This window comes from Thamnophis sirtalis, unplaced genomic scaffold (assembly GCF_051295495.1).
Source record: "Thamnophis sirtalis isolate CommonGarterSnake01/CBP01778 unplaced genomic scaffold, rThaSir2_p1.2 scaffold_6, whole genome shotgun sequence".
Taxonomy (NCBI): domain Eukaryota; kingdom Metazoa; phylum Chordata; class Lepidosauria; order Squamata; family Natricidae; genus Thamnophis; species Thamnophis sirtalis.
This window is the reverse complement of record NW_028261386.1, coordinates 58,779,341-58,801,084: the sequence shown is the minus strand read 5'-3', so window position 1 is coordinate 58,801,084 and position 21,744 is coordinate 58,779,341. Positions and strand designations below refer to the sequence as shown.

Below are 21,744 nucleotides of genomic sequence, written 5' to 3'. Positions count from 1 at the left end.
TATATACCGCTTCATAGGGCTTTCAGCCCTCTAAGGGGTTTACAGAGTCAGCATATTGCCCCCAACAACAATCCGGGTCCTCATTTTACCCACCTCGGAAGGATGGAAGGCTGAGTCAACCCTGAGCCGGTGAGATTTGAACAGCCGAACTGCAGAACTGCAGTTATACAAAGTAGCTTGCATCTCATGTATTCAAACTGCTCTGTAAATGTTTCAGACTAAGACAAACAATGGAATTGTACAGTACTGAATTTTGAAATTCATACATTTAGAGTCAGCCCATATCCAACTTATTTTATTTGAGTTATTATAGTTTATATATTGCTTTAGGATCCAAACAACTAATTGGATTTCCATTTTTGATATATTAGATATTTATATGCTTCATAACAGTGAGAATTTTAAAAAAACTTTAAGAAGTGATATATGGCAGATACTTTTAGCACTCTTAATTCAAATATGTGATATCTCTCTGTGTGTGTGTATTTGTGCACTATCATTTTTAATTATGATAACTTATTTTAAACCAATCTTTTTCATAATATCTTCAATTCAGAATGCAAAACTTATGTTTCCCATACATTTTATGGACATTTTATAAATATTTTAAATAAATTTTACCCTGCTAAAATATGTCTAATTGATATCTGGCATTTCTATGATCATCTGTGAATATCTTGGCTGGTTTTGTGATCTGCAGTTCCATCTTCTGACTAAGAATATAGAATAGAACAGAACAGAATAGAATAGAATAGAATAGAATAGAATAGAATAGAATTCTTTATTGGCCAAGTGTGATTGGACACACAAGGAATTTGTCTTTGCTGCATATGCTCTCAGTGTACATAGAAAGACAAGATACATTCGTCAAGAATCATAAGATTAATGATAATCATAGGGCACAAATGAGCAATCAGGAAACAATCAATATCAATATAAATCGTATGGATACAAGCAACAAAGTTACAGTCCTGCAGTCATAAGTGGGAGGAGATGGGTGATAGGAACAATGAGAAGTCTAATAGTAATAGTAATTGCAGCCTTAGTGAATAGTTTGACAGTGGTGAGGGAATTATTTGTTTAGCAGAGTGATGGCGTTCAGGAAAAAACTGTTCTTGTGTCTAGTTGTCTTGGTGTGCAGTGCTTTATAATGTCGTTTTGAGGGTAGGAGTTGTACAGGTCCTCAATGGAAGGCAGGTTGGTAGTAATTGTTTTTTCTTCAGTTCTGCATATTCTTAGGAATCAAGATCATTTAGAGTTATGGTTGGTTGCACAGTCAGCAAGATACTTTAGACTGGATTTGGTACTTTTATCCACCCTTCGAGTCCTTCCCAAGGATCTGGGATAGCAAGTGTTGCTGTTAGATAATGTCAAAAATATTGCAGGATGTAAGCTATTCCAGGTAAAGCTGCCTTTTGCAATTGACCTATGGTAATGTTATCAATGATTATGAAATTCAAAGCTCTTGATGCTTTGGGATTGCATCAGAGGTACCTAATAACTATGGCTTTCTTTTCCCACAGTCATTCTATTTATAGAATAGAACATAGGTTTTATGATCTTTATATATATTTTGTGATCTTTATCAGTTCTTTTTGTTGTATTCTACTGTCTCCACATACTGCTGTAGTAGTAACTTTCTTGTCTGTCTTATTGACAATAGTTAAACCTGGGTGGTATGTGACAGATACTTGTTTTTTTGAATTCTAAAATCCAAAAGCACTTTACCTTCTTCATTTTTTATTACTTCATCTATTTTGTGGTTCCACTAATTTTTGCTTTCAGGTAATTCTTGCAGATATTCGAATACACCATTGATACTACTTTGCCATGCCATTGTTTGCAATCGGTTTGTGCAAATCTTCTTGCAGCGGCTAATTAGGTGGTCCACTGTTTCTTCAGCTTCTTTGCAAAAATTGCAATTGTTACTTTCTTCCCAATTCTGGCTTTGTATGCATTTGTTCCTAAAAGTTGGTCTTGTGCATTCAGAATTATTCCCTCTGACTCTTTCTTCAACATTTCTGCCCTTATCCATTCCCAAGTCTTGTTATCCATTTTACATGCTATTTTTTAAATGTACTGGTCATGCAATACTTTCCCTTGCCACATCTCTTTTCTATTTTGCATTTGTTTTTTCTTGTTGGCCAGTTTAGTAACTAAATGCTCTCCAGCATTTAGTAAGTTATCCTAGAGTCTGCACTAGCTTCTGTGCATCTTCTTCACTAACCTTCAGATATTCTTTCAATGCCCTTCTTTTCTTTTTCAATTGTCTGGTGTACTTGCAACATTCCATGCCCACTTGTTTTCCTAGGCAATTAGAATCTATCAACATTGCTGCATTGATGAAGTGCATCATTTCTTGTGATTACTTTTCTGGTATTCTTATCCAGGGTTTTTAATTCTGCTTGAGTTCAGTCCATTATTCCAGCCATTTATCTAATCACTGGAATTCCCTCATGCTTCATTGTGCAAGGGCATCTGTTTGCTCTGGATCTCTTATTTGCATTTCTAATTCTCTAATGGGTTATAATCTTCTTCCACCTTTCCAACCTCCTCAATTCTCCAGGTAATCCTTGACTTATAACCACAGTTGGGATCAGATTTCTGCTTGTAAGTAGTTATAATCATTAAGTTGAAGTACTAGACCCAATTTTATAACATTTTTGTGGTAATCATTAAGTGAATCACCACAGTTGCTTGTAACATAACTCAGTGTTATCCAAATGCTTCACTTTTGTAGTGATGTTACATTCACAATTGGATAAGCTATGCTCTGGGTTAATTTTTTCTTCTTTGAAATGACCCATGGGGTAGAAGAAATATTTGAGAAAGGATATGGATGAGATATGTAAAAGAGTTGATACATATGGAACACATTTGCAAAGTATAAAGAAGGGGACAAAATGCCCAAACTCACATTTACCAAAGAATTTCGTAGGATGCACCACAGCTATTTTTGAGGTTACTTTTTCGTAACAACTACTTTCCAGTCCAGAGAAAATAGTTGGAAGTAATTCTTGGAAGCAGTTTTTGCAGGGACTGCCATAGTTCTGCTGGCGTATCAAAAACAAATGAGATAATGATTTGATAAAAATATGTCAGCAAATGTTGTAAGCAGAGTTTAGCTACATAATAGACAATAAATATTTAAACTATCCATTATACAGAGTGACAGGTTGCTACGGGCATATATCCAGAACCCTGCAGTGTTAGGGAAGGATGCTTGTGGAAACTGGTGACAATGGATTTCCTGGTTGTTTTTGGCACTTTTAAAAATTCATTCCAAATAAAGTTGTGTAAGTTGAAGCATTGTCAGAAGAGAGAAAAACAAGATTTGGGTAAGATTTATTGGAGAGATATTATTAACTATTAAATGTTTCTTATTTACTTGTTCTTGATTAGCTTCCCTTTCATCTGCCTTTATTATCACTCCTTTAGAGTTAAATAACTTTCCCCCTTTTTTGCTTGCTTACATTCTAGTGCTGCAAAAGATTGTCAAACAATGTGTCACCCAATTCTTAGAAAAGAATGACTCTATGTTATTCTAACTAATCTCAACTACAGAATGGAATGAAGGGACGCTTTTAAAAAAAAAATCTGGATATACCACGTATGAGAGGATTGACTAATATCTTAAAGGAAAAAGCTGTCATTTTAAATGACTTCAGTAATTCTGAATAATAGCCAGATTCAGCAAGATGGTGTTCAGTAGGGATAAGTATAGGATACAGTGCATTTAAATAAGGACAGTCAAATTTATAGGCATAGGATTACAAAATTGGCTTGATTGCTTATAAAAAATGTACTTTTTTGCATTCCCCCCCCTGCATTTTTAGGCCCTCCTTTTTGTTTTATCCTGGAAAGCTTTGATGGAAATGAATTCTTAACTGAAATAATAGAGGGGACTTAGTAACTGTAGATTCTGTCTTCTCAAATAGGAAGAAAGAGGTAGAAATAATGGTTTTTAATCTCAGAACAGATGATGTTATAGTCTTGCTAATTCTTCCTATGATCCTGACATTGATGAGCTTTCTCTATCCCATCTAATGCTAGACTCAGCAACTTTTATGGTGCTGAACTTTCAGTCCTATATGGAAGTAGGGAAATCCATATTTACTTACTGAATGTCCTGACCAGATATGATATTTCAGACCAGTGGTGGGTTCCGGATCCTAGTGCAACCGGTACGGTGCAATGGGGCCAGGCATCCACCACATGAACGCACACACACACACACAGCACACGCATCCATACTTACCACCCGCGATGCTCTGCGATGCCTCTGTGATGCTCCAGCTGCTCGGCGGAGCATTGCACAGGCACCGTACACTCCGTGTGCATGCACGGAAGCGCTGAACAGCTCAAATACAGGTAAGAAGCATGGGTGGGCGTGGGCCCTCCGGAGCACCGTACTGGAATGGTACTTGGTGCTCCTGGCAGGCACCGGTATGCCCGTACCGGGTTGTACCAGTCGTAACCCACCACTGTTTCAGACCCTGCTCTAGATCAGCTCTCCAGTGCCTAAGCTTTATTCTGAAACATAGATAGTACTACTTGGTTCTGTTTCCTTCTCATGGATAATCTTCTGCCTCAAATAAACGCAACAATCCAAAATATAGTGTATTGTCAAGAACATTTAGCATTTGCTTCCTTCAATATACAGCCAGAGTATAAGCAGGATTATGTGTCATCACATTGGTGTTGATTCTTAGTAACCACATAAATAGATAATCTCCAGGATGATGCTGCCCCAACCTGTTTACACAAGCAGTATAGCCTAGATATTTTTCCGTGTGGTCATATTTTGTCATATTTCTAGCAAACTCTGACAATATTAGTTGTTGTTCCATGTTACTATGTATACAAGGTCCCAGAACCTAGGTTTTGATGTCATGTTTTCTGTGTAAATAACACAGAAAACATGACATCAGTCATGTTTTACACAGTTTGGGGTTCCAATAGTGAAGCCTTTTCAACTAGTTAATAAAACTGACAAATTCTGCTCAGTACCAGAATCAGACAGTTCCAGAACATTAAAATCAATTATTGAGACAGAGCAATTAAACTAATTTAGGAGAAGTTTAGATGAATTAAAATAGTTTCATTTTCTTAAAATGGAAAGTTCCCCCCTCTCCATCTCATGGTATAAATGATAATATATTGTAAGCAATTTATTAACCACTGAAGGTTTAAGCAAAAATTAGGTCCATGCTACATTTTTTTGAATATACACAGTGAAGTATGTATTTTCTAAAATTACAGTGTTTAAATTATGTTATCTTTATTATTGTGGATATTTCCAAAGAATTTCTCAGCACATAAACTATCAGTACATTAAAGCCTTTGTATGATCATAAATACCATAATTCATTTGGAACTTGTCAGGGTTTGAGCCACCTGATTCGTTTTATTTTTTATTACTTTTGAAAACTTTGTTGTCTAATGCAAAGTATCGCTTCTGAGCATAACCTCCCTTTTCTTACACAGCCTCTGAGTCTGACTTATATCAGAAACTTTCTTAGAACTAGAATGGTAAATATTTACAGTCTTGGGTGTAAATGTGCCAAACTACTTAAAGGGAAGAAAGTTAGCAGAGAATATCTAGGAGTATTACTGAGAAATCTTGGTTTTCCCCCACATCCCTTTAAACCAACATATATTGTGTTTATTTTACTTCTGTAAATAATTTCCATTCTGATTATTTCTTAATCTTGTTTCTTGGCTCCATGAATTATCCTATTTCTTCCTCTTAAATTATTTATTTTTCTCTTCCCCCTTGCTTCCTTTTCAGGTGACCAGCGGTGACGTAAAACAATTCTAAAGTGCCGTTATGACAGGCAGTATTCCCCAAGACAGGTACAGTAATTCTACAGTGAGATGAAAAGGTGTTGTTTCACTTATAAACAAGTACACCCATGTCATGTGAATGCAGAGCATACTGTTTGCTAAACACTAAGTCAGGTGTCACTAAATTGCAGTCGTGGGCATCTGTTGGTACCCTACTCTCCTGACATTTTTGGTATCTGCTATGGGTCACTTATTAGATTTTTTTCCCCCTAGCATTGGATAGAAGCAGATATCTAAACCTTGGAGTTGCTGCAAATTTAGCAAATATTTGACAATCTGGGAAAAGTCTTTTTTACCTTGTCAGTTTGATACTAGACCTTTTTTCAAGAAGCACATCTGAGTTCTCTTTTCTTGTTCATTGTTTTTCTCTGAGGCTTTTATGAACTTGCATAACCCTTCTAAGTATTTGTAGTTTTCTTATGTGGTTTATTCTGTTATTGTGAAATGTTTTTAATTGATGGCATTTATTTAATAACTTAAATATTTTAAGGCTGCTTTTGAATTCACTGTGTCTTTATTTTTAATTTCTATTTTACACTGCTCAGGGATGTGTATGATGTAAGGATGATGTGACACATAGGCATTGTAGAGTTATTGGTGCTCTCTGAGCTTGGTGGTTTGTTTGCAGATGTTTCATACTCAGATAGAATCATCAGTATGGATGATGATTATGTTACCTACGTGGGTAATGAAACGCCTGCAAGAAAACAGCTAAGCTCAAAGAGCAGCAAGAATTCCACAGTTCAACCCTGAGATATATGTATTCCCTTCTATTGGAGACAGAGATGAATCCCCTTATTCTGTCATGTTTAGTGTTCATTAATCAACCTTGTTTCTTATAGATATAAGTCTGTTTGGCTCATCTTTTTCATACTTGGTCTTGGGACGCTCTTGCCATGGAATTTTTTCATGACAGCTTCAGAGGTAAGATACGGGCCTATGTGCATAATTTGTACCAGATTCCAGACCAAGGAATTGCCCATACCACTGATTCCCAGATTGTATGGTTCCACTAAGATTATATTATAAGATGGAAAACCTTACGCTGACCTTTGTTGAAAATACAGTACAGATACTTCTTGACTTACAACCTTTCATTTAATGACTGTTTGAAGTTAAAATGGCACTGAAAAAAGTTTCCTATGACCATTTTTCACACTTATGACCATTGCAGCATCTCCAGGGTCATGTGATCAAAATTCAGTTGCTTGTGCAATTGGTTCGTATTTATGACGATTGCAGTGTCCTGGGATCATGTGACTCACCTTTTGCAAACTTCTGACAAAGCAAAGTCAATCAGGAAGCCAAGTTCACTTACCAACTACAGTGATTCCCTTAACCACTGTGGCAAGAAAGGACATAAAATGGGGCAAAACTCACTTAACAACTGTCTTAGCAACAGACATTTTGGGCTAAATTGTGGTTGTGCCTGTAATCCTTTCTATTTTAATGGGAGTTCAGTGCAGCTAATCCACTCTCTGTTACTCTATGCCAGGATGTCAAACTCAATTTTATTGAAAGCCGCATCAGAGTTGTGTTTGACCTTGGGGGCTGGGGGGGGCATGGCCAGCTCAATGTCACTCGTGTTGAGGGGTGTCTATGGGGGCCCAACCACTCTGCCAGCGAAAACGGGCCCAAGCTCCCTTTTCGGCTGCAATGTCCTCCTACAACCATTTGCCAGCGAAAACGGAGGTCGGGAGTGCCACACACATAGTCCTCCCAAGCTCTGTTTTCACTGGCGGAGGCACTGTGGGTCCTTTGCTGTTTCCAGGGCAGCCCTGTGGGCCACCGTGGCACAACATAACCGCGGTAGACTAAAGCGTGCCGACAACACTGCAGTGCTAAAACCGCGATGTCAAAAGTGCGCCCACAACAGCGCGCCCACAACAGCGCGCTGACAGAAGCGCGATTTCACTTAACATAAGGTTTAGGGTTAGGTTTAGGGTTGGGTTTAGGGTAGGCTTAGGGTAGGTTTAGCGTTAGGTTTAGGGTTAGGTTTAGGGTTATTTTTAGGGTTATGTTACAGCGCCTTTCTGTCAGCGCGCTGTTGTCGGCGCGCTGTTGTCGCGCGGTTTTGACTGTGCGGTTTTGTCACCGCGCTTTAGTCACACGCGCTTTAGTCTACCGCGGTTTTGTGGTGGAACCGTGGGCCAGATCCAGACCCCGCGCCTTGAGTTTGATACCCCTGCTCTATGCAATTTAGGTAACTGATCATTTTTAGCCCATTTTCTATCCTCATAACAATTAAAAGTACTGGAGAAATGTGACTCTTTTATACTTGCATATGAAAGGCAGAATTTTTCTACTTGGGAAATAAAAGAAAAGTGCTAGATATTGGAATTGGTTTCCTTCATTGGTTTGTCTGACCAATTCTTTATTTGTTTCCTGTAGTACTTTGTCGACCGCCTGAAAGATTCTCACAGCAACATATCATCATTGGATTCCCATGACAATGTGAATGTCACAGAAAAAGAGGTAGTTTCTCTCAAACATTTGCATTCAAACAAGCGAATTCAAGGGGGTGTTTGTGAATTGTGCAAAGCAGCTGTGCTTGATCTTGAATTCCTCCATTAGGGCAGGTAATTGGAATGGGTCAGTGGTTTCAAGCTGTACACTTTGGTAGTTACAAGAGGGACTAGGCTTTCAAAAATTATATGTATCTAGCCGGTGGTGGGTTCCTACCGGTTCGGACTGGTTTGGCCAAACCGGTAGTGGTTTGGCAGCCTGAGTCACTGGAACCGGCAGCGACTCAGGCATGCCACACCTCCAAACCGGTTCCCCGGGCAGCACCATCTTGTTTTCAGTCATCTTGTTTTTCAGTTCTGCACATGCACAGAACAATTTTAATTACAAAGCACACACACAAGTGAACCAGCAATAGTACCTGCCGGAACCCACCCCTGTATCTAGCATTGTATAACTATTAAGTGAGGGAGCTTTGGCTCCTTAATTTTTTGCCCATATATGATTAGCATCCTCTTCCTGAGGCTAAGAGTAAAATTGTTCTTGAATTTTCTGCTGCTACTCTACCACATTGCATTTGAGAAATGGAAGAATTCCAGACGTTATATCCCTGCCCAGCTACACTTTGCCAAAGTTTAATGCTGCTATGTCAAAAAGTTACTTACTTCTATTTAGGAAGCTGAGGAATAGAAGAGTCAAGAAAAACACATAAAACTGTTTTGAATGTAATGGAAGTTCTGACAGTACCTGGAGACAGCAGAATACAAGAGAAATTACTGTCAGAAATCACAGAAGAAAAAGACCTGCAAATAGAAGTAGAATGACTGTGGCAAATGAAGGCAAATATAGGTACCAATAGGTGCCTTGGGTGCAATCCCCAAACTTCTGGAGCACCACTTGAACACCATCAGCATTGACAAAATTGCCAACAGTCAATTGCAAAAGGTTGCTTTGCTTGGAACAGCTTACATCTTGCAAACAATACTGCCTACAACATTTCCCCATCTTAGGTCCTTGGGAAGGACTCAGTAGATAGACAGAAATGAAAATCTCATCCAATCAGTTAACTATGCAACTAACCATAATAATAATGATAATAACCCCTTTCTGTTCACTTGCAGGACTATTACAATCATACTAACATGACTGGCACAGGGAAGAAGGAACCTCCATCATACTTGCAGTCCATATTTAACAATATGATGACATTGTGTGCCATGTTGTCTCTACTCATCTTCACCTGCCTTAACTCTTTAATCCACCAGAGGTATGATCTTTATAGATTTTCCAAAATGAAAATTCTAGACCTCAATTGCTCTGAGTCCTTTGATTCCCAGCATAAAGGCAGCATTCGGACCAGGTCATTTTGAGCTTCTCAGTAGGAAAATAACTTTATTTTCTATTCTGCAAAGACACATCGGTTTTAGATATTTACGATGATACTCCAAGCATTTGAGTTATTTCCACATAGTGATCCAGAACAGTTTTAGGAGCACAGTACCTAAAAGCAAAAATAAATTGTTTCATTTGTATTGTCTTTAGGTTTTTTTTTAAAGTACATAATTATTTCAGTTTTGCAACATGTTATTTTTGTTTTACATACATGGAACAACTGCTTATATCATAACTGAACCATAATGCAACAGATAATTTATAGATGCATAAAATTTCTTCATTTATGTTCACAAATTCAACATAGTCAGTCTAGATAGCTCCTCAATCTGAGTGTTTCTAGATGTGTGAACTTTAACTCCTTGAAGCATAATCATTGTTGAGCAGTCTGAAGAGCACACATTGAAGGATGAACAGGTTGGGAAAAGCTATTTCAGATTGTGATTGTACATCTAAAAACAGGTTATTCAATGGTTGAAGTTATATCTCAATAGAACTAAGAAGAGGAGTCAAACTATTCCCCAAAGCACATAAGGTCAGAAGCAATGGATGGAAACTAATCAAGGAGAGAAGCAACCTAAAATTAAGAAGAAATTGCCTGACAGTTAGAACAATTATTATGATTTTAGAAAGGCAAGGGGTTTTTATCTTTATCTTTTTCCATTTGTTAGGATCCCTCAGCGAATACGGATTGGATTTAGTTTGGTTGCCATCTTCTTGGTCTTCATGGTAACAGCGATCGTAGTCAAGGTCCCAATGGAGCCTTTGACTTTTTTCATCGTTACTATGGTCAAGATAGTCCTCATCAATTGTAAGTGAAGTGTGTGTGAGTGTGTGTCTGTACACATTTATGAATTGTTAAAGCGACCACACCTTTTCCATTCTCACAGATTTATATATACATTTACAGATAAACACATTCTGTCTCTGATGTGCAATACTTCACCCTTACCTGTGTTTGAGAATATAAACATTTTTTTTTAGCATTGAGCTCTTTGTTAGGATATTGAAGTGGGTGGAATGTAATTCTTGCAGATCCAATTTTTGGCAGTGGGAGGATAGGCAAGAGCAGATAGAAACATTTCCCATCAATGATCAACATAGCATGCATTTACATCCTGCCCTTTGGCCTTGGATTCATTTTATAGTGTTTACTTTCTGTGGATAAGATCTCTTTGCGATTCCCCTTTAAGTAGTTTTGTCTTCTTTCTTTTTTTTTGACAGCCTTTGGGGCCATTCTCCAAGGCAGCCTTTTTGGATTGGCAGGGCTCCTTCCCGCCAGTTACACGGCTCCTATTATGAGCGGTCAGGGCCTCGCAGGGACATTCGCAGCAGTAGCTATGATCTGCGCTATTGCCAGTGAGTATTGCGTATTGCTTTATTGTTTTGGTTTATGCTACATCTTTCAACCCATAAAGCAACCAAGGCGGGGTATACATTATCTCTCTCTGTAATATTGATGTAGAGCTGTACATCACCTACAGGCCTCCTCTGATATTTCAGAGAGCAAGAAGTTTGTTGAGAAGCCACCCATCACTAAGGAAAGAATTGCCACTTTTCTCTAAATCTTTTTCAGCTGGTTCCGAACTAAAAGAAAGTGCCTTTGGTTACTTCATCACTGCCTGTGTTGTGATCATGATAGCTATTGGCTCCTATATCATGTTGCCTCGTCTGGTAAGGTTGTTTTTTTTCTGAAAACAGCCCTGAGTATGCTATGAGAGCGGGAAAGTGTGGGAGTGTCCTGACATGCAAGCACCTTTGTGCAACATTTGCCGGGCTCTTCATTCAGTCCATGAATCATTGGGAAGGTACCCAGCTTATTTCAGAAGAATTCCCATTGTCAGCCACAACCTAGGTTTTTTTTTACCCCTGCTTCATTTTCCTTCTACACCACCTAAATAGTACATTAATATTTCCCCAGGATTTTTTCTGCTTTTATTCGATGAAGAATAAGAGAGAATATGCAACTTCTGCGACTCAGGCTGAGATGGAAACAAAAGTTGATCTCATCAAGAAAGGTAAAAACTAGAGCATGGAAAGAAGGAGGGTGTTGTATTCATGTCCGTAAATGCAGGGTGAAAATACAGTAAGTGCTATACCAGACATTCCCAGGTTACAAATAATATTGCAACCAATGGTAAGGGATGCTGGAAACTGTAAATAAGTCATCTATTGAGGCTTAAAGGTAGCAAATCTCTAATTTAACACATGTAGAGTCCTCATCAGAACCTTAAGGCAATTAAAAAAACATAGCCTATTTTTATTCTGTTTATTCACTTATTGCCTTCTAATTTCTTCTCAAGTTAGCAAGTTAAAATGAAACCCATGTTCGTCATCACCTCAACACATATTGATGGCTTAGCATGAGATTTCTTATACATTTTCTACCAGTAATAGTTTCATCTAAGGCTCTCCAGAATAACCAACTTCCAGCAGCCACTGAGCAATTTTTTTTTATTTTCTAGCCTTTGCTATTCTCTTTCAAAGATTCTATGTGAGAAGAAATATACCGAACTTCGAATATCCACCAGTTTAGAAGGCCGGTGATGAAAAAATGAACTCTTGTTTATTTAGGCAATGTCTCCAAAACACATTTTGAGAAAAACAACTTATTGAAAAGCCATAATAGGTTTTACAACCTATCTGTTCTCAATAAATTTCCCTAATATTCTCCACTGAACTAAACATTTCATTCTGATTTCTGCTGTCAACAACTCAAAATATTTTTTTCATAAGCATTCATAGGTAAAACAGCAAGGACTAAAATGTCACAGGCAGCAGTGACTAAAACAGTTCCATTAAGATAAAACCACTTTAAAATAGCATTTACTGTAGAAGCATTTAAGAAACTTCTGGGCAGAAAACATCTTGGCCTTTCACCAAAGTGATTCTTGGACAGTGTCTCTGGAAATAACATTTCATGACTGAGGACTATTCAGACAAAGTCACTTGCAGTTCAGAATGTAAAGGCGCTTGGAGAACAGATCTCATTGACACCTAAGGCATGGGCAGGAATGAAGGATAAGAGGCTCTTCTTCAGATACCGTGGCCCTGAATTGTGAAGCGTTACAGCATAAAATTGGCCTTTTAAATCAGGTACAGGACTGGAATGGGGCCATGGAAAAAGATACAGTACTGGTTCAATAATAGTGTGTAGTCCTAATTTCTGCAAAATATATGTATTAAACGTTCATTTTGTCCAACTTGTTCTTTTCATTGGTCCACAGATGTGGTTAATAGTGTTGAACGAAACCACTCTGGGAATGGAGAGTCCCTTGCCTCCAGCCACAGATCTTCAGTCCTTGACATCTTCAAAAAGGTACTTGACCTATGGATTGGGCCTAGGTGTGGGTTTTCTTTTCACACCCAAATATTCTGCTTCTGTGTTTGTTTAAAACTGTTATCTGGAATTCTATTATTGTATTTGCCTTTGCAAATATAATCATAAGGAGGATAGGGAGCATGATGGCCCAGCGGTTAAAGATGCTGAGCTTGTCAGTTGGGCTGGAAAAATGTCTGCTCGGTTTTGAGACCCTAGCACCACACAACAGGGTGAGCTCTCGTTCCTGCCCCAGTATCTGCCCACCTAGCAGTTTGAACACATGTAAATGCAGGTAGATTAATAGGCATCATTCTGGTGGGAAATCACTGCACCATAGGCGTATAGCCATGCTGGTTACATCACCACAGAACATGTCTTTGGACAATGCTGGCTCCCTCGGCCAAGAAACAGAGATGAGTACCATGCCCCAGAGTTGGACATGACTGGTAGGGAAACCTTTACCTTTACCAATTTGCCTTTGCATATATATTCTCTTTGTAGATATGGGTTATGGCTGCTTCAGTCTGCTTAGTTTTTACTGTTACAATTGGAGTCTTCCCAGCTGTCACTGTTGAAGTAAAGCCAACTATTGGAAAAGATACACCTTGGGGTAAGTTAAACTTGGTTCTTAAAACTGATTAAGGTGCGCAATGATGAGACCGTTTGTGAATCTTTCAGAACTATCTGCACTCCTGCAATCTTATGACAGTGTAATCTGAACTCTATCTAAATCCAAAGAACAGACAAAGGGAGACATTTATGGTTCATTGATATTTGGGGGTTGAATTCTCACAACATTTCACATCACACCATTTCAGTTGGGTCATGTCAGGGTTTTGACTAACCCATTCCAAAATGTGAAATTTCTTCTGCTTCGACGGGTCATTCTGTTCTAGATGCATTTGTGTGTTGCTTAAGGTTAATATTGTGATGCAAGGCCCTCATTTATTTAAGCTTCAGTGTTCTGATATTTCCTGTACAATTTGTTAAAACAATCCAAAATCCATTGTTGGGATCTCTCATTGTGATCCATCTACATCCTGAGGCTGCAAAGTTGGACCCAACCATGATACTCTCATGGCTTCCTTCGCAGTTGAGAAGAAGTACTCTTATTTTCGGTTTTGCTAACTTGCCGCGTGTCTAAATAATGAAAATTCCACTTTCCATCTCATAAGCCCCAGCGTATCATTCCAATAGCCAGCTGACTTATCCATTTGGTATGCATACCACTGTTTCTTAATTTAAGTAGAATCTTAAAATCTGTTAATAGAAGCTATATGAAGTTCAGATCACATTCTAAGTCAAGGTATGGCAAGATTACAGAGATGTGCAAAGAGTTCACAAACAGTTTCTCTTGTAACCCAAACTTCCTCTGGAAAGCCTAGATCAGTTTACAGAATGTCTCCTGGCAGTCTGCTTAGCCTTAACTTTATTTGCCATCTGCTTTTCAAGGAGCCTCACTATGAGTAAAGATGATGAAGTGTGGGCGAATTTAGCCTGGAGAGTGGGAAGACCTGAAAGAGAAGGATCGGGTGTGGGACAAAGTAGTTAGGGAAATACTGAAAACCAAATAGACTCTATTTAATTTTCCTTATCCGATTAAGACACAATTTGTTTGTTTTCCTGTTTTGGAGGTGTTGCTCTTCCCACATCCATGTACATTTATGTCATTTATTATCCCACAATAGACTATATAGATACTTTATTGTTTATTTTATTTTATTTTTCACTGTCCAGTTCCACATATTTTAGTGTTCTAGTCCTTGATAATACGGAAAGGTTTAAAAAAGAATTAAAAATCATTATCACTGTGTTACATTAATTGAGCATTGTGATGATGGACCCAAATAGACTAGAGAAGTAATAATAGTCAAGACTAGAATTGAAGAAGAATGAAGATTGAATCAAGCTGTTGGCAGAAAAAAATCAGTGTTGAGACATTATGGGGTCACACTTCTTTCTGAAAACAGCAGGCTTGGAGGTTGACTTTCTAGAATAGATCAGACCAAAAGAAAAGTTTAAAAGGAATTGTTAAGTCTACCCAGATGTGTAGATAAGGTGCTGTTTTAGTCTCATGTCTGCCCTTAGGGTCTTCTCCTTCATCAGACCTAAACTGCAAACTCAGATTTCAGGATTCTGTTATGTTGACTTAGAGAAATAGATTCACAGGTGCATCAATAATGACTTGGTAAAAATCCCTCACAGCTTCCTGTTGTTATTATTATCTGTTTGATGAAGATGGAAAAGAGGACTATGTACTATTTGCCTAGCTAAAGTCGTATCAATATTGCCCTCTTGGTACACTGCAGCAGGCAGAGTCCTTGTCCTGAGACTGACCACGCTTCTTTATTACTCTCTCTTCAGTTCTCTACTTCAGCCCAGTTGCATGTTTCCTGATGTTTAACATCTTTGACTGGGCAGGAAGGAGCCTCACAGCTGTCTGTGTTTGGGTGAGTATAGGGAAACCAGGCATTTATGGTACTCCACTAATGCACCCTTCTTAAAGTTCAGATGTGTCCTCTGAGCTAGGATCAAGAGGAAAAAAAGGTACTTTTGTGAAACAGTTCTGAGGAAAAAATACAGAATTATCTGAGGAAGAATGGTGTTTTTTGTTCCGTTTTTCCACAATTTATTTATTTATTTTATTTATTCATTAGAATTTGTCAAACGAGGACAAGAATAAAAGAATAAAAATACAGTTTTAGGGACAATAGGCACGTTAGTGCACTTATACACGCCCCCTCTACTAACCATTTAAGTAGGATGTAGGGTCCACGGAAGTCAATTTGTGACTGAAACTGAAAATTTGTAGCTGAAACAACTGAATCAGGTAGAGCATTCCAGACTTTGACAACTCTATTGCAGAAATCATATTTTTTACAGTCAAGTTTAGAACGATTTACATTAAAGTGGTTGTTCGTGCATGTATTATTGCAATTAAAACAAAAAAAGTCATTTACAGGTAAAATATTACTGCATATAATTTTGTATGCAATACCTAGGTCTGACTGCAAGCGACACAGTTCTAAGTTATCCAGACTGAGAATTTCGAGCCTAGTAGCATAGGGAATTCTATTGTGTACAGAAGAGTGCAAGACTTTTTTCGTGAAATACTTCTGAACCCATTCAATTGTACTGATGTCAGATACATGGTGGGGATTACAAACAGTTGAACCATACTGTAAGATTGGTCTAGCAAAAATTTTATAAGCTCTAATTAGCAATACAATGTTTCCAGGAAAAAACTGCGCAAAATTAAATTTACAACTCTTAAATGCTTTTTTAGCAACGCTGTTACAGTGAACTTTGGAGCATAGATTGTCAGAGATAAGTACACCTAGGTCCTTGACAAAGTGAGGGTCATCAGCTAGTTCAACGCCACCTAGCTCATACTTGACATTCTGATTACATCTACCAATCTGTAAGACAGAGCATTTATTGATCAAAATTTGAAGTTGCCAAATAGATGGCCATTCAGACACACAGTCGAGATCATTTTGCAGAACAACAGAATTACCTGTAGCATTGAATAATTTTATGTCATTGGCAAAAAGGACGCAATTGCTTTTAAGTTGATCACATAAATCATTGATATAGAGCAAGGAAAGCATGGGACCTAAAATGCTGCCTTCCGGAACACCACTGTTAACTTATGCAGAATTAGACAGTGAGTTCCCTATAGCTTGACTTTCAGCAGGTAATTGGACAGGAAAGCAGCAATCCACTTGTGCAAAGGACCAGAAATGCTGTAAGAGTTTAATTTCAATAGCAGTTTATCATGTACTAAATTGGGGCAATTGATGTCACAATTATGTACACTGAAGAAAAAAATATATTAAAGACACTGATCCTGCTGAAGCCATTTTAGAGAAGCTTGACTAAGTTGCTTAATGCTGATTATTGTTTATATATGTGATATAAAGAAAAGAAGACTGATCTGACAATGGCATAGAAGTTCCATAAAAAAAGATGGTAGAATATTCTGAGCTTACCTTGGACTGACAGATGCTAATGGCCATTATATACTCATGGCAACACAGCAGCAAAGAAGTAAGAAGAGGCAGGAGGCAGACTTTCAAGTTGCTTACTAGTAATTAAAAAAATCTGAATAATGAGTGAATATCACACGGGTAATTTTTCTATAGCAAAGGTGCCACAAACAGTCACCTTAACTGTGGAGAGAAGTCTTAAGCTGAAAAATCAATGGGAATCAGGGGTGGGTTCTGGCAGGTACTACTGCCGGTTTGCTCATGGCTGCGCCTCGTGCGCATGCACTTGATAACACTGTATGCGCATCCACAGTTCAATAAAAATTGTTCTGCGCATGTGCAGAAGCCAAAAACAAGATGGCAGCACCTACGGCACTGGTTCGGGGGCATGGCAGGCCTGGGCCACTGCTGATTGCAGCGACCCAGGCCGCCAAACCAGTACCGGTTTGGCCACCGATAGGAACCCACCACTGCTGGAAATTGTAAAAGGGGAGCCTAAGAAGAGATGAAAGAGAAAGAAAAATACTTCAAGCAAGAAAAATGATTAACGGAAAAAAGTAAATCTGGTAGTCTAATTCACTAGACACATGAGTAACAATGAAAGAAAGGGGAAAAATACAGGGATTAGTTTGCTGTGTCCAAATAATGTGGCCTGTTTTTTCCCTGCCATCTATTACCCTTCCATTTGGTGAGGGCACTTTAAGTTGTCTAGTCAGTAATCCCGCACTCACTATTTACAATTTGCAGTCCACCTGGCACAGCATAGGAGTAGTGTATGGTTGAAGGGCTGAAAAAGAAATATTACAGAACCACCCAAGATCTTGAATGAGTATAAAGAAGCCGAAAACCTTTCTCATGTGGGCTGGGAGAAATACATTTTCCCACTATCACTACACCTCAGCAATTGAAACATTACGCCAGCTGGCCCTTACCTTTCAGGCCAATAGCTTCAGCGTAATACTAATAAGATAGATTGATTTAAGTTTATCAGTGTACAGCAACAGCCCAACTCGTTTAAGTCAGTAAACCTCAGCCGTAAACCCATCCCAGTCCCAGTTTCACCTTTTGTGTTGGGATAGGTTATGTTGGCTGTTTTCCCTCCTGCCCAGCCTCTCAGGCTTATCCCAACGAGAAAGATGGGTGGGTGTGCCGAAAATATGTTTACTGGATTTTCTTTGTGGAAAGTTTGATTCCACAGAGATGACGGGTGGGTGGTTTGAGGCTGATGAGCCACACAGATCCTTCCTTTCCTCAGTCTGGCATTTCTTCCTGCTGCTTTCTCTCCCTGGCAAAAAGTCTTATTTTGTATGTCTGCCACAACACACATAGGAAAGGAAGGCGGGGGAGAGAGGGTGTTTCATCCACTTTAACATCTAAAGTGACTCCCTGTTTATCCAGCTCCAAAGGGGAATAGAGCTATTTTTGCAACCCAGCAAAACCTCAGAAAGTCTCATTCTATTCCCAGAAGTCTCAATGCCCTGCCAGCGAACATTTCTATGTTAAATTGGAACTAACAATCTGGGATATGTTTGGCTATGTCACTCTGTTTTTGGAGAATCTTCTTTTTCCATTTTTTTTGGCGAGGGGGGGAGAAGTTGGGACGTTTCAGAGACACGATAAGAATCATTTTATTTCTACTCCATTTAAGTAATTAGACTTCAGATAAACATATACTGTACCTGGGATGCAGTGGCTCAGTGGCTAAGACACCGAGCTTGTCGATCAGAAAGGTCGGCAGTTCAGCAGTTTAAATGCCTAGTGCCGCGTAACAGAGTGAGCTCCCATTACTTGTCCCAGCTTCTGCCAACCTAGCAGTTCAAAAGCATGTAAAAATGCAAGTAGAAAAATAGGAACCACTTTGGTGGGAAGGTAAAAGTGTTCTGTGTAGCTTCGGCATTTAGTCATGCCGGCCACATGACCATGGAGATGTCTTGGAACAGTGCTGGCCCTTCAGCTTTGAAACAATGAGCACCGCCCCCTAGAGTCAGGAATGACTAGCACATATGTGCGAGGGGAACCTTTACCTTTACCTAGTGTTAAAAACTCATGTCCAAAAAATGTTTGCTCACTACAGACACAATCAAATAGTACAATATATTTGCAGTGACATAGGTATGTACATTCACAACCATCTATCAATAACCCTAAGCTATTCAGCAGGAAAAGAGTGAGACAGACAAAATAAATGTATATAATCAACTATTGTGTGAAACTGATTAGTAGGCAGAAAATCTTTTGGTGGGCAAAAAAAGAACCAAGAACCAAGCTGTAATCTCCAGAATCAAGTCCCTTTTAATCAGGAAGCCTGTAGAGTGTTGTTTTTTGTTCCAAAAAAACTGAGAGATCAACGATCCTAAGCAAGCTGTTTTTACCTAGACAGAAACTAAAAACCTAGAATACAGCAGGAGGGAAAGTTGGCCCCTTTAATCAAAGTTTGCTGCTAGCTTTCCTCTAATTTATTATCTTAGTCTGAGCCAGAAGCTGTCTGGCTCTTCGGCTTTGAAATGGAGAGGAGCACCGCCCCCTAGAGTTGGGAACAATTAGCGCATATGTGCGAGGGGAACCTTTACCTTTAAACATATGCTGCATAAGGCAGTGTGACATAATTTGGTTTGCACCCACAGAAAGATGCCATTAGACTTGATAGATGACCCTAGTAAGAAAGCCAAATGGTACTGTATGTTATAGAAGATGGCAAAACATGTCCTGCTTAGAGAGCAAATGTGAATGGTTAAGGTAGCTGATTGAAAATAAAACATATAACCTTTATTTACAATCTTGCATGAAATCATGAGGTTGACATAAATTCTCTTGTTGATTAAAAGCTACCTTTGGCCTGAATCAGACCATCTACCCCACGAGGTCAACTCCATTACTCTGTAACCCCCGCTATCCCAAAAGATGTTAAATTATACCTTTGTGATACTAGAGAGTCATAGCAGTTGTTAACATATCTACTTTGATTGGCTATAAGTTTCCAAGTCTTCAAGTAAAATGGGAACTTTCAAAATCTAAATCCTGTGTTTTATCAGTAAACTGTGGCCTTTTCCAACAGCTTACTGATGAAGCAGGGGATCTGAATTTAGAAAGGGCCCCAGTTCTGACATATCCTGAAGAAGATTTTCTAAATTCAGATTTAATGTTCAGATTTAAATTGCAGTTTAACGATGCTAACCACAGAAATGTTTTCTTTGGCAGAATGAGCTGTAATGCGATCTAGATACGGACAAGGAGACGGGTTAACAAGTCCTCTGAAGGTCTCCGAAGTGGGGCGTGGGAAGAGTCACCAATGGGTATTAACACGGCCCATTTGCCGGGAGATTGAGGTAGAATTTGAGGCCACTCCCTCTACTACTACTCTTGACTCCCCAGATTAACCTCAGTCTTTGGCCCAGAAGGAATACTTTTTTGGCTCTCCATTTGGTAATCATCTTGTCTAATTCATTTTTTTCTTGATTCTTGATTCCTTTCACCTCACTCATCTGCGCCTCAGCTTGTCTAATTCGTTTTTTTCCTGATTCTTGATTCCTTCCACCTCACTCATCTGCGCCTCAGCAAATTGCCTTTATTGCACAAGCTGGTCTTTCTGCATTAGCAGGGAGCTCCTGAACCGCTGGTCAGTTGGGGGGGGGGAGTCCTAGGCAGTGCGCCGCAGTGCATTGCACCACGCATTCCCTTTCAGCGGAGGAGAGCACAGAGACAAATTTGAAGAGAGCGGCTCAGTCGGAGCCGGCTCAGGTGATCGGACCACATGATTGGCGATCACCATCTTGGATGGCGGCCTTTATGGAGAGGTGCACATGGTAGAGCGCAAGGATTGGTGCTCCGGTTTCAGAGGCTGCAAGCGCTCAGGACCATTGCCAGTTCCCAGGAGGGCTTACTTGGGCCTGTACTCTGCCAGAGATCCGGGGAAGGCCCCGGCGGATCGGCGGTGGGCCAGCCTTTCGTGCCACGGATGGTTGCACTGTCCACTTCCCAGAGTTGATGAAAGGACATGTTTTTTAGAGTACCCCATTTGTTTACAGCTGGGTTTTTTTTTTTTAGAATTATTTTTCCACTTCCGATTGATTCACTACTGGTTTTGTGGAATGATTATTCAGTTTTTTGTCCCTGACAGTGACCTAGAAACAAGGAACAGCTGTCCTTTCAATCAGTAATTTTTGTTCAAATATAGAGGAGAGTGGCTATGAAGGAAGTAGATCTGAAGGAAACAAAGAAAACAAGAAAGCCACAATCTCCAACTCCCTGATCTAAGCTCTACTCAGCAGCCATCACAGACCCTCCTACAAGGCCTCTATGATTATAGGATGTGGCCAATGGTATTTTGGCTGGCAGACCCAGCTCTGGAGCCCTCCAAAGCCCAAGAATGTATGAGGAACAAACTGTTTTCTGATTTATAATCTGAATTATATACTACTAAAAGTACTTCATGAAACGTAACACCATAAATCAGTAAAAACAGATTTAATAAACTAAATACAATAAATATTAGTATTTGCAAAAACTGTTCAAATTTTTTCCTTCACACGCACACAGTTGAGAAAGATAGTGAAACCTTGTGCGAAGGGAACTTTCAGATTATTTCTCACAAAGAGTAATAAAATATTGCAATTTAGGAGAATTTAAAAATATTTTTCCCTAAATATAATAATGTGGGTTAGGCAGTCTTCTAAATCTAGTTAACAGAATAATAATAAAATTTAACCATGATATCATATAAATAGAACAGAT

The 21,744-nt window shown here is 39.0% G+C and overlaps 1 protein-coding gene across 7 annotated transcripts in view; it reads left to right on the top strand.

Moving 5' to 3' along the window:
* SLC29A1 (solute carrier family 29 member 1 (Augustine blood group)) overlaps window positions 1-21,744 on the top strand; it is an 81,161-nt gene that overhangs the window by 55,086 nt on the left and 4,331 nt on the right. For all 7 annotated transcript variants that reach the window (XM_087717935.1, XM_087717933.1, XM_087717937.1 and 4 more), the window contains 11 exons: window positions 5,792-5,856; window positions 6,690-6,771; window positions 8,239-8,322; window positions 9,432-9,577; window positions 10,374-10,513; window positions 10,927-11,061; window positions 11,279-11,376; window positions 11,624-11,720; window positions 12,930-13,021; window positions 13,526-13,634; window positions 15,389-15,474. In XM_087717935.1, the coding sequence (XP_087574061.1) occupies window positions 5,831-5,856; window positions 6,690-6,771; window positions 8,239-8,322; window positions 9,432-9,577; window positions 10,374-10,513; window positions 10,927-11,061; window positions 11,279-11,376; window positions 11,624-11,720; window positions 12,930-13,021; window positions 13,526-13,634; window positions 15,389-15,474 (1,095 nt within the window). In that variant the 5' untranslated portion in view covers window positions 5,792-5,830. The remainder of the gene's footprint in view (window positions 1-5,791; window positions 5,857-6,689; window positions 6,772-8,238; window positions 8,323-9,431; window positions 9,578-10,373; window positions 10,514-10,926; window positions 11,062-11,278; window positions 11,377-11,623; window positions 11,721-12,929; window positions 13,022-13,525; window positions 13,635-15,388; window positions 15,475-21,744) is intronic.